General features: G+C 43.6%; 1 protein-coding gene across 1 annotated transcript; it reads left to right on the plus strand.

Moving 5' to 3' along the window:
* Window positions 1–7,765: 7,765 nt before the first annotated feature.
* Window positions 7,766–8,728, plus strand: LOC123776899 (olfactory receptor 1D2). The gene has a single exon (XM_087854715.1). The coding sequence runs from the start codon at window positions 7,766–7,768 to the stop codon at window positions 8,726–8,728; it is 963 nt and encodes a 320-aa protein (XP_087710841.1).
* Window positions 8,729–13,586: the final 4,858 nt, after the last annotated feature.

Here is a 13,586-nt window from a genome sequence, read left to right on the forward strand (position 1 = left end):
TTTATTTGACAGAGATAGAGACAGCTAGTGAGAGAGGGAACACAAGCAGGGGGACTGGGAGAGGAAGAAGCAGGCTCATAGCAGAGGAGCCTAACGTGGGGCTCGATCCCACAATGCCGGGATCACGCCCTGCCACCCAGGCGCCCCCAGATTTTACCCTTTCTTATATCTCTAGGGTCCAGTCCACTATTGAGCTTCATGATTTCATCTCCAAAGGTAGCTCGATCATCTCTTTTCCTCTCTCTCCTACTCCCATCCTAGTGCAGTCCACCCTCCCTCCTCGCCTGGCCCCTGCTCTTCCTGTCTGTCTCTAACATGGCAACCAGAGTGAACCATTCAACCTAAATCGAACCATCCCCCTCCACCAGCTGAAAATGCTTCCGTGACTCCTTGTTGCAGTTAGAATAAAAGCCAGAATGACTCCCTGGCTTAATCTGCCCCTGTGCACCGCCCCCCCCCCCCCCACCGCAACTTGAGCCACTCATGACTGCTGACAAAGCATCAGCACTGATTTCCTTCAGTCCTTGAACACCCATTTCTGTGCCTTTGCAGATGCTGTTCCCTCTCTCCAGAAATCTCTTTCCCTGACTCTCTGATGAGTGGGACCCTCTCAGCCATCTGGTCTCAGCTTGAATGTCTCTCAGGGAGACTTTCCCTGACCAGCCAATCTGAGATGGTGCCCATTCCTCCCGCAGTTATTCTCTATTTCAGATTACTGTTTCCTTGGGGCACTCATTGTTGAGATTGCTTTCTTCCCTGGGTATCTGCTTTTGGAGGATCTCTCCTGTACTGGTCTGTAAGCTCCATGAGGGGAGGCAGCTGTGTCCATCCTGTTCATGGTGGTTTCCCCAGCACTGAGCCCAATGCCTGCCATCAATACAGGAATGAAGTAAGAAGGAAGGAAGGTAGACCCCCAGGCATGAGTATAACTGAGGTTGTTTTTTGATGAGAGGTGTTGGGTGTCCCGGCGGCTCCCAGAGGGGGTCCAGCTTGTGAAGACTGAGTGCGGGACTTCAGCAGCAGGAGAGAGGCCAACTATACAAGCAGACTCCGTGGGCTGGCTGGGTGGAGGCACCAAGACACCTGTAACCACCTCATAATTTGACCAGTGGAGGGTTTGTTATTCTTAGATTTGAAAAGTGGGGAAACTGAGGCCTAGAACAATTCAATAAATTAATCATGGCCCATCAATATGGAACCAGGAACCATCTGAGATCACTCATGCTGTCCTCCAGCAGCGTGACTGTGGCATTACCCTGTCCCGGATGAGGACTGCAAATGGAGACATTTGTTTTACAACTACCAACTATGAGACTGGAAGCACTTTTCTTGAATTTGTTTTAAGGTAATGAGCTCCCCATCAAAGAGAAGATACAAAGGCAAGGCAAAGTGTTCTCTGGACAGTTCCTCTATTTAGAGGGTGTGGAGGGGATAGATAAGCTTGTTTGAATCTAGAATCCTTTCATCTCTGAGTCAGTAGTGCTAGGAGTTTGGTCAGAGAGAGTATGGGTTGAGGGGAACTGTGGTTTGGGACATCCGAACTCATCCTATCCACCTAAACTAGGGAGGTAGGGGAACAGGGGGGAAGCTACGAAGTGAAAGAAGAGGGAAGGAGAATCTGGCTCACTCCTTGTAAACAAGACTCATTTCCCAAGACCCTTGTTCATTGGAGTGATTAGGCATGTTTGTCAGAAGAAGCTGCCTTGGGATTGCTTCCCTGAGGCCTCCCCAAAATTAACAAATAGGCCTGACACAGTCCTGACTCAGCCACTTCCTTCTGGAACTTGGGGCTCAGGCAGCAGCGTTTGGGCCCCCCAGCCTTGCTTGGGAGCCCACAGGCTTATAGCTTGTCTCCTCTGCTAGGGAATCAAAGATCCAGGTACTAGCTCCCCTGCTTTTCACCTTTACCCTGTTCCAGCCCCAAGTCCCAGGCTTACTGAAGATCCTTTATGGATCTTGACTGTGACTTTTTGTTAAACGGGGGAGAAAAGTGGAGGCAGCAGAACGAGTGAGCTCTAAGACCAGCACAGAGCAGTGAGTAAGGTTTGGATGTCATAGCCTCTCTCTCTCTTCCTTCTTATTCTTATCTCTTCTCGTTTCCATTTTCTCAATCACACAAACATACTCACATACTTTGAAAATTGTTCATAGAATCTAACACTTTAGTATTACAAGGTAAATAACAATCCCTCCAATCTTGTTAGCACTCTACAGTTTCCAAGGTGCTGTCACAGGCTCTGTTCCACGTGATTCTCAAACCTGCAAGAAAGGCTTCCTGGGTGGGATGAGGAGGCTCGAGGAGGTTGCATGCCCTCCTCACGATCCTGCAGCCACGGAGCAACACAGGAGGTTCCAAGGACAGTTTTCTAACATCAGGTTTTGGAATACTTCTCCATGCCAGCCCTAGACCCTCTCCCCTCGCTGCAGAGGGGTTTGTGTCTCTGAGGCCATCTGACCACACAAGTGTTCAGAACCCACTGAGTCTTACAGACTCTGAACAGCATTTCAGTGCAATCAGAACCACCAGGTGACTGCTCAAAAGGACTTGGTCCTCAGCACAGAGCCACTGAATCATCTCAAGGAAGGGGACCTGGACATCTTTTAAAAACCTGTGTCACAGGTGATTCTGATGCACACTAAGATGTGGGGGACACTTGCCTTGAGGGCTAGAAAGCAGATGAGCCAATGTCCCTGAATGTCCTCTGGCTTTCCCCAGCCTTGTTACCTGCCTCTGGCTCTCGCTCCTGTCAGGGAGGAGTCCCAGAGGGCCCTGGGTCCAGGCACCTGGATGGCTGGGGAGGGGGCCGAGCCAGCGCTGAGCGCTTCCATGCATTTCCCTGTTCCCCCTCCTCACAGTGACAACACGGGGTGGACACCACTAGCTCAAGGCGGGGTAAACTGCACGTTTTCTCTTGTATCGTGTAAGAGCAAACGGGAATTTTAATTCAGCAGTTTTTATAAACATCTTTCCACATATAAATGAGAAAAAATTTAACATCATTTATGATGTTCATAATCTCTGATTTAATGGATTATATAATTTTTTAGAACAGCTTTATTGAGATGTAAGTCAATACCATTAAAATTAACCCATTTAAAGTATACGACCCAATGGTTTGAATATACTCACAGAATTGCACAACTGTCACCACAGTCTAATTTTAGAGCATTTTCGTGACTCCCAAAAGAAGTCCCGGGCCCATGAACAGTCACTCCCATTTTGCCCTTCCCACCGCTCCTGGCAACCGCCAGTCGACGTAATGTCTCTGTGGGTTTGCCTGTTCTGTGACTTTTTAAGCAAAGTCTCTACTGTTGAATGTTTATGTTGTTTCTACGTTTTTACTATTGTTAACAAGGCTCTGATAAACATATACATGTTTTTTCTACATTTTGCCTGATATCTTTCTTAAGATAAATTTCTAGAACTAAAACTTGCTTAATCAAAAGCATGTCCTTTTGTTTGTTTCCAAAGTCACAAAATGACATTGTTGAATAAACATTTTTCTCCTTTTTTGTTGTGTGTGGAAAATACCCAGTAATGTGGAGAAAATATTTTTCAACAGTAACTGTGTGTGTGTTTGTATGTGTGTATGAAAATGTACTTTATAGCGTACCTCTATGATTTTTCAGGAAATATAAAATTAAATTTACAAAAAACAGGAAAACCAAGTATAAGCAGTCTGGTATTTGCGTCAGTGCCCGGCATGATCACAGTGATTTCCAGCATAAAAGCAAGAAATTGCTGGATCTCAAGCATCTTCAATAACTGCCAGTCTAATTTACGACTATTGTCCTTGCTTCTTCAAGAGATACCTTTCTCAATATTTGTGATTTTTGCCCCAACCAGTCCATTTTGCTATTTCCTTGAGGTATTGAGTTAATTTAAAAACTTCTTTCTCTTGGTTTACCTGTAATGAAAGCTGTGAAAAATTAAAGCAGGTTTCACAAGTGAGCTTGGCAAAGGATGAATGAGCCTAGGACACTCTGGCAATACGTGTGAAAATGAAAAGCATGCATCCTTTTGACTATAACTGAAAATATATCCAAACTATATGTACAAAAAAATATTCACTGGTATATTTCTGTAATAGGGAAAACAGGGAAAAAAAGTCTAAATATCCGTCATCAGAATATTGATAAAAATATGTATGATATAATCATAAAATGCAATAGTATGAAACCATTAAAAATGATGAAAATATTGATTTAGAGAATGTTCTCCAGGACATTGTTGAGTGAATAAAAATGATTTAATGAAAAAACAAAACAAAGAATTTCACCAAAATGTTAACAGAATCTGGGGTAATTTTTACTTTTTTTAAAAAAATATTTTTTTGTATTGCTTGAATATTTCATAATGAAATTTTTTGTTTATATTTAATAGATTGCAATATAGTAAAAAGCTAATTTTATTTAGAAAAAAACCCATGGAATATCTTTAAAGATTTATATTTAAGGGTAGGGACGACATTTCAACAAATTTCAAATAGAAGTTAACAATAAGTGAATACAAGTTTAAGATGGAAGTTAATTATCACAGATGTCACGATAAAAAGGAAAAAGATTGGCCCATACAATAAGAAGCTATGGACCAATCTTATTTTTAAATAAGAAAAGTATGGTTTAATATCGGCGAAGTTATTACCAGTAATAGAGCACTGAAAAAGCATCTGACCAAAAATGCCACAGCCATATCAGATTATTAAAATATATCACAAAATACAAATAGGAAGATAATTGCTAAATATATATACCCTCTTTTGCTTAAAATCCTTTAAGCCTTCCTAATTGCACTTAGAATAAAGTTTTAAAACCTTTTTTTTTTTAAGATTTTATTTATTTATTTGACAGAGATAGAGACAGCCAGCGAGAGAGGGAACACAAGCAGGGGGAGTGGGAGAGGAAGAAGCAGGCTCATAGTGGAGGAGCCTGACGTGGGGCTCGATCCCATAACGCCGGGATCACGCCCTGAGCCGAAGGCAGACGCTTAACCGCTGTGCCACCCAGGCGCCCCTAAAGTTTTAAAACCTTAACCAGACTGCCTGCTCTGGACCCTGCTGGCCTGCATGACCTCACATCTCACCCATACCCTCCTCACTCAGCCACACTGGTCCTTATTCATTCCATAAACATGGCAAACCCTGCCTCAGGGCCTTTGCAATTACATTTCTAAAAGGCTCTTTGCTCAAGACTTCATAAGACTTACTGCTTTTTTTTTTATTTTAATGTTTTTTTATTATATTATGTTAGTCACCATACAGTACATCCCCGGTTTCCGATGCAAAGTTCGATGATTCATTAGTTGCGTATAACACCAGGTGCACCATGCAATACGTGCCCTCCTTACTACCCATCACCAGCCTATCCCATTCCCCCATCCCCCTCCCCTCTGAAGCCCTCAGTTTGCTTCTCAGAGTCCATAGCCTCTCATGCTTTATTACACCTTACGCCAGTTAGAATGGCAAAAATCGACAAGGCAAGAAACAACAATTGCTGGAGAGGATGTGGAGAAAGGGGATCCAAGACTGACTGCTTTTTGTCCTTCATGTCTCAACAAAACAGACATTGAAATGTGGAAAGTGGTTATCTATCCCTATATGGTGAATTAAATCAAGTCTAGTTATATTCTTTCATTTTTTATTTTCAAAGTTTTCATTCCACATATGGTAGATTTTCAAAAGAAAGAAAGACACAATAAACAGTTTTAATCTTAAATTTTAAAATGTTGTTGGTCTAATGTTTTCCCCTAAACAGACAGCTATCCCAATACCATTTATTGAATAATGCAACCTTACCTCATCGTTTTAAAGTACTACCCTAATAATCCACTCAGTCCTGCCTGCCTTGGCTCTGCTTCTAAAGCTCTACCCGGCACTCCAGCACCATTACCACACTGATTCAGACTCCTTTATAGTTGGTAGAGAAAGAGTCCCCTTCTTACACTTTTTAAGAATTTTCCTGGCTTATTTCCATATGAAATTTAGAATAGTCTTTGTTTCCCAAAAATCTTGTTATGATTTTGACTTCAGCTAGGTTAAATAAACTTCAGATTAATTTCGGAGAATATGCACCTTGGCAATATTTCATCTTTCTGTCTAGAAATTAGTGAGACTGTCCATTCATTATGAAATGGAGAGAAGGATAATTGGAAGGTCCTGCCCGATTCTTTTTTTTTTTAAGATTATTTATTTATTTATTTGACAGAGATAGAGACAGCCAGCGAGAGAGGGAACACAAGCAGGGGGAGTGGGAGAGGAAGAAGCAGGCTCATAGCAGAGGAGCCTGATGTGGGGCTCGATCCCATCACGCTGGGATCACGCCCTGAGCCGAAGGCAGACGCTTAACCACTGTGCCACCCAGGCGCCCCAAGTCCTGCCCGATTCTTAATATCTTAATGCTTAGAATGTTGTGTTGATAATGTGACCAGGGTTGTTTCACATTGTATTTTCACCTCCTGATTGTTTACATATATTTATTTATAATAGGAATAGGCAATATGTATTGAGTGCCCACTACATGCCAGCTTTAAGCACTTTTTTGCTTAATTTTATCTTTGCTACCACTCACTTTTCACATGAAGAGAGCGAGTCTTAAGGAGCTCAGGTAACTGGCTTGACGTTTCATGGCAGGTGGCAGAGCTCAAACACAGATGCCAGCATGGGCCACCCGGTCCGAACATGGCGCTGTATGGCTCACTGGGAGCACTCTTGGTTTGGGGTCTGTTCATTGTGTGATTGACCACTTTGCTGAGGTGGCTTTCTATTTTGAATGGCATTTCAGTTGATTGTCATAGGTTCCCCAGATAGACCATCCTATCAGCAAATAACAGTGTTTCCTTCTTTCCAATATTTTTATTCTCCCCCTTTGCCCAGTTGTATAATAGCCATTTCTTACAATGCCTACACCGGTTTTAGATACCAGAAATCTATTCGTTATCATCATATAGAGATCTTTAAACACTTCTCAGATATTGTAAGATGATAGAATTTTAAATAAGACAGACATTATTCCTATAATATTGAGTATGCCAGGTTAGAAGTTGCTGGAACGACTGAGATGCATCAGGATCTTCCATGTTATATGTTTGTGCCTGTTATTAGTTTGTTAACATAAGATATTATGTTTTTAATTTTTGGAGGAGGCTCCATACTGTTTTCCACAGTGGCTGCACCAGTTAGCATTCCCACAAGGTTTCCCTTTTCTCCACATTCTTGTCAACACTTATTGTTTCTTATCTTTTTAAAAAAGATTTATTTATATATTTGAGAGAGAGAGTGAGAAAGCACAAGCGGGAGGGGCAGAGGGAGAAGGAGAAAAAATCTGAAGCAGACTCTGCACTGAGAAACAAAAACAGCAGACTCTTAAATGCAGAGAGCAAACTGGTGGTTGCCAGAGGAGAGGTGGGTAGGACCTAGATTAAGAAGTATCAACTTCCATTTATAAAATAAGCCACAGAAATGAAAAGTACAGCATGGGGGAATATAGCCAATAATATTGTAATAACATCGTGTAGTGGCAGATGGTGACTACATATACTGTGGTGAGCATTGTGTAATGCACAGAATTGCCAAATCACTATTATACACCTGAAACTAATATAACATTGTATATTAGTACAATGTATATCAATTATACTCTGATAATAACATTTTTAAATTATAAAATTTAGTCAGATATTTTAATGCTAAGAAAACAGTTGATTTTGCTTATGTGAATGTCTTTGTTCAATTGAGGGCACTTAATAAACAAACATTTGTTGGTGCTGATGTTGCAGACAGTTGGGGAAATGGATGGAAGCAATCAGAGTGGAGTCTCTGAGTTCCTGCTCCTGGGGATCTCAGACAGTCCTGAGCAGCAGCGGGTCCTGTTCTGGATGTTCCTGGCCATGTACCTGGTCACAGTGGTGGGAAATGTGCTCATCATCCTGGCCATCGGCTTTGATCCCCGCCTGCACACTCCCATGTACTTCTTCCTGGCCAACCTCTCCTTCACTGACCTCTTCTTTGTCACGAACACAATTCCCAAGATGCTGGTGAGCCTCCAGTCTCAGAACAAAGCCATCTCCTATGCGGGGTGTCTAACCCAGCTCTACTTCCTGGTCTCCTTGGTGGCCCTGGACAACCTCATCCTGGCCACAATGGCGTATGACCGTTATGTGGCCATCTGCCGCCCTCTCCACTACTCCACAGCCATGAGCCCTGGACTCTGTATTTTGCTCCTCACCTTATGTTGGGCACTTTCTGTCTTCTATGGTCTCACCCACACCCTCCTCATGACCAGGGTGACATTCTGTGGGTCCCGGAAGATCCACTACATCTTCTGTGAGATGTATGTCCTGCTGAGGCTCGCATGTTCCAACACTCAAGTCAATCACACAGTGTTGATTGCCACAGGCTGCTTTATCTTCCTCACCCCGTTAGGGTTCATGATCATGTCCTATGTCCGAATTGTCAGAACTATCCTCCAAATACCCTCAGCCACTGGGAAGTACAAAGCTTTCTCCACCTGTGCCTCCCATTTGGCTGTGGTCTCCCTCTTCTATGGGACACTTGGTATGGTATATCTGCAGCCCCTCCAAACCTACTCCATGAAGGACTCGGTAGCCACAGTGATGTATGCTGTGGTGACCCCCATGATGAACCCTTTCATCTACAGCCTGAGGAACAAGGACATGCATGGGGCTCTCGGAAGACTGCTCCTAGGGAAAGCCTTCCAGAGGTTGACCTGAGATAATTTGGGGTATCGAAGTGGAGACTGGGAATTTCCTCTACCATGTGCAAGGCATTATCCTATGGGAGACAGAAGAGTGATTAGGACATATTTCCAGCTCAGAATGAGCTTATGTATCTGTGATGAAGAAAAGACACCTCTATGTAACCCAGTGTTCCCCAGACCTTGCCAGCCTTGGCAATGCTAACACTAATACTAGAATTTTACAGGATCATTCTTTCAACTCTCCTGATCATAAGACCACAGTGCCACCATCCCAGCCTTTTAAAATATGCCAAGTTATGGCTCGGGAGGGGTGGGTCTCCCGTGTTCTCTAGCACACATCCACTCATGGTCCTGAGTTCTGGCCCTTTCTAAGGGGCCTGCTGCCTATAAGCCACCTGGAGAAAACAACTTGCGCTCCTCCCGTGGCAGGTGCACTGGGTGAGGGTGTCCATTTCCAGCTCTGCTGGGCACATCTCCCACTGCTTTAGTGCTAAGCCACATTCCCTCTGGACACAGTCCCTGTGTTCAGGCAAAACTTGTAGACAAGTTCTTCTCCTTTGCTCTGGGCTGATTTTCATCTCTCAGGCTTCAAAGCAATACTGACTGTGCCTTTCTCCTGCTTTCTTTTTCCCCGTGGGAAGACCGTAACCCTGGGCAGCCCACCCTGTCCTTCATTACTGTGGCTCCTCACTCCATTGCCCCGTTTCTTCTGTTTGCTACCACTCAGTCCTTCACTCAAAGCAAAACTCCCCAGCTTATCAACACATGCTCGTGAATAGGAGTGGTGGGGTAGGTAGTAGAAGGCGGGAGGTAACTGTGAGACTCAGTCTCTACTTAGGTTCAACCAGCCACGTAAAGTGCAATGAATAGAAACTGATTAGCAGCTGAGTCACTGGGTTAGTCACTGGGCTGTGGCAGTTCCAAAGAGGGAGCAAGCCTTTGCAGATCAGTGGAGCCAGACTGGACTTTGACAGATGGAGAATTGAATTGACCTGAGGTTCAATTCAAGTAATTGATAATGACTGAGTGCGTATTAAGGGCCTCAAACTGGGTTACAAACAGGCATCAGGAGCTGACAATAGACAGGGAGGAAGAGTATTTTAATTTAGCGCTGCCGTCAGAGAGAGAAGTGTCTGAAGGCAGCGGTTATGCTCAGGGCAGGAGGGTTGGGGGGCACAAAGCGGGAGCGCCTAGCTTGGCTTGTTAGTGAGGAAGGATTCAGGGAAGGATTCCTTAGGGTGGTGACAACAGAGCTAAGACTTAAGCAACACCATGCCACATGAAGAGTTACCCGGGAAAAGTGGCAGGGCAACGTAAGATCACCGCGAGAGAGGAGGGGCATGGTGTGGAGGGGAGTCTTCCTGTCTGCAGGAGCCAGCCAGGGCTCTCGTCCCAGACCCACCTATCCCTCGTGTGGTCATGGTCATCCCTGGCTAGGCCTTGTGTTCTCATCTGAACGTTGAGTACAATAGCATCATGTCACTCAAAGGGTAGCCGTGAGGATGAAATGAGAGAGTCATTGGCCCACAGTGAGTGTGGTTGTTATTAAGCAGAAACAGGTAGACAAAGACAGGCAGAAAACAGCCTGACAGGTGAGGGGGATGTCCCAACTGAGTGCACCTGGTGGAACAAGCAGAAGCCAGTGATGATGCTGAAGGGGTAGGTGGGAGGGATTTCAAATGGCCTCCAGTGCCTTGTAGAGGAGCTCGAAATAGAGTCTGTAGACAGTGCGGTACCAGGGGATGTTTATTAGTTTTAACTTTCATTGTTTTTAGTAAACCAACAGTGTGCATTTCTTGCAGAAATATTAAAATAAAAATAAACCCCAAATACCCGTATGTCTTCTACCCAAAGACAACTATTTGGTATAAACTCTAAAACATTTGGCATAAATTCTAAACTTTGATCTCTGCTCTCTCTCTCTCCTATAGAATAGGATTCTATATATATAGGAGATATATATATATATACACAGAATGAATTCAAATTCTTTTCAAACTTGTTTTTTCACTTAATAGTGCCTTTCTATGTTAGTAAATATTCAGCTGCATTACAACTTAATGCCTACACAGTATTTCGGTGTGCAATTTAATGAATGTAACAGAATTCATTTAACACATTTGTTCAATACTTAGCTGTGTTCAGCTTTCCTGTTGTTTGCAATATGGCAACAGTGTGTCCGTATGTACATCCTTGTTATTGTTTCCTTAGGGGAAATTGGTGAAATGGAATTGCGGGGCCAAATGCTTTTATTGTTCAGAGCCTTTGATACATTTCTTGAATCATCCTCCACGAAGTTCATGATGACCTAGACTTTAATAAGACGGGTCACGAGATCTTGTTGTTGTTTTGTTTGTGTTCATTGGCCTGGAGGGATGTGGGAAGGAAAGGAAGCTCCAGAACTTTTAAGTGTAACAGGCAAAAGCAAAAGCAACTTTGTGCCTCTTCAGCAACCACGTTCTACAAAGATGGGACAAGGTTTCTGGTGAGCTCAGCTTCTGACCTGTCACTCTCCCGGAAGCTGCACCCATGAGAAAATGCCCCTCTTTCAGCAATACAAAGGAAGGCTCTGGAAGGCAGGCACTGGCCACAGCAGGGCTGCTGCAGTGAGTGTATCACTCCCTTCCTGGTAGGATGGTGTCCCTCAGGAGCCAGGCTCGGCTCCACAATGACTCACTTCTTCCTCAACCATCCGGAAGGGATGACATCCCGACCATGGGAGTATCTTTCTCGGACCCACTTGGACACAGACGGGGGGATGAGGGGGCATGGCAGCTGGTGCCTCTGTTTTCTTCTTTGTCCTCTTCATCCCAATAAATCGACCTTTTATTTAAAATCCTGAGTGTTAATGGTGGTTAAGTTGGCCTTTTGAGCTGTGACAGATTGTGAGAAACTTCTGTTACTACAGGGCATTTAGGCATGTTTCCCTGTAGCGTAGTTCAAAGTTCTGGGACGTAAGCTCTGATTAGACAGTAGTCCCCTCTTAAGTGGGTTTTGCTTTCTGCGGTTTTGGTTATCCGAGGTCAGCCACAGTCAGGAAGCCAGCGATCCTCCTGACACATCCTCAGAATGTCAGAAGTATCCTAATGCTGCGTCACAGTGCCTAAGTCGTTCGTCCCGCTCCGTCTCCTCACGTAGGCATTTTATCATCCTCACATCATCACAAGAGGAGCTAAGATATTTTAAGAGAGGGAAAGAACACATTCACATAATTTTTATTACAGTTCACTGTTATCATTGTTTTATTTTATTATTGTTGTTAATCTCTTACTGTACCTACTTTATAAATTACACTTTACCCTAGGTATGTATGTGGAAAACCATGGTATATATAGGGGTCGGTACTATCCTGTGGTCTCAGGCACCTTGTTTATGAGGGTTGGCGCATTTCCTATTATGTGTTACTTCCAGAATGGAGCATGTTGGAAGTCCCAATTGAAAACCTCTTTCCCTTTGTCAGGACTCTACCTCCACTTTTTGTCTCTCTGGCTCCATAAGCCTGTTAAAGCTTGGCTCACGGCTCGGCCTCCCAGCTGCACCTTCTGCTCCAAAGCCTCTCTGCCCTTGTCTTGGAATCAACAAATGGCTTGTGGGCTCAAACTCACAACCCCGAGATCAAGAGTTGTGTGGTCTACCAACTGAGTCAGCCAGGCACCCCAGATGAAAGACTTTTGATCCCAGAATTCCACCTCTCAGAATGTATCCCAGAGAAATCGGAGAAGCCCTCAAAGATATGCACGCAAAGATATTAATCTCTGCATTGTTTATGCTCGTGAAAACTTTGAAACCATCCAAATAGCCATCAGTTAGTTATTGGCCACCCATAAGGAATAATACACAGCCCATAAGGTATTAACATGGAAAGACATGCAAGATATATCATGTTTAAAAGCAACTGTCAGGGCGCACGAGTAGATCAGTCGGTTAAGTGGCCAATTCTGGGTTTCGGCTGGGGTCATGATCTCAGGGTCATGGGATCAAGCCCTGTGTGGGGTTCTGCTGTCCCTCTCCGTCTGCTCCTCCCCCTGCTCGCTTGTATATGTTAATTAATTGAATTTAAGTAAAAAATGGAAAAAATAAAATAAATAAAATCTGAAAAGAAAAGCAATTGTCAGGGCAGTATGTATATGATTCCATTTTTTGTTTGGTGACTTGTCTGTGATATATGTATACATGCCTTGCTTATTAATATATGTAAATAATGGATAAAAACATATACCAATCCGTTAATAGTCTTTCAAAATAATACTGAAAGATTAAGAAATTTAGAAAAGTTGCTCAGTTTCACTGATAATTAAAATGAATGCAAATTAAAAACAAAACAAAAAAACAAAAAAAAAAACAAATGGCTTGTGGGGAACGCAGTGCAATTGTCAGCAGTGTCTGTCTGGGATTCCTTTTTTCCCTGCGTTTTGGCCCCTCAGTTCATTTGGTAGCTTTTTGATGCCTCTCAGACTTCTGAGGGCAAGGACGTTTCTTTACTTGACCAAGAGTGTTGACACAAAATGAACACAGCTTTACAATTTCTATGAGGAAGGGAGGGAGTTGTATTCAAGCCCAGGTGAAGACAGCTGCCTGGGACACACAGCTTCACAGAGTGCTCTGCAGAGGGAATGCTGAACGCGGGATCATGTATGCTTTTGTTACATCAAGAGTCACAAATCATCGTGACGAAGGACAGTTCAGAAATCACAGACTTTATCTTATGCTTTTAGTACGTGCAAGGTTCCGGGCTTCAGAAGTATGGGACCAGAACTCCGGGAGATTTTTACTCTTATCTTGAGTTTGACATGTGTCTTTCAGGTTGTTTGCTAATGAGGCAGGTGTACAATGTGTGCTCAGGGCAGAAAGAGCTTGTGCTTTGAAGTGTG

This window comes from Ursus americanus, chromosome 23 (genome assembly GCF_024610735.1).
Source record: "Ursus americanus isolate L20-20 chromosome 23, mUrsAme1.1.p, whole genome shotgun sequence".
Taxonomy (NCBI): Eukaryota; Metazoa; Chordata; class Mammalia; order Carnivora; family Ursidae; genus Ursus; species Ursus americanus.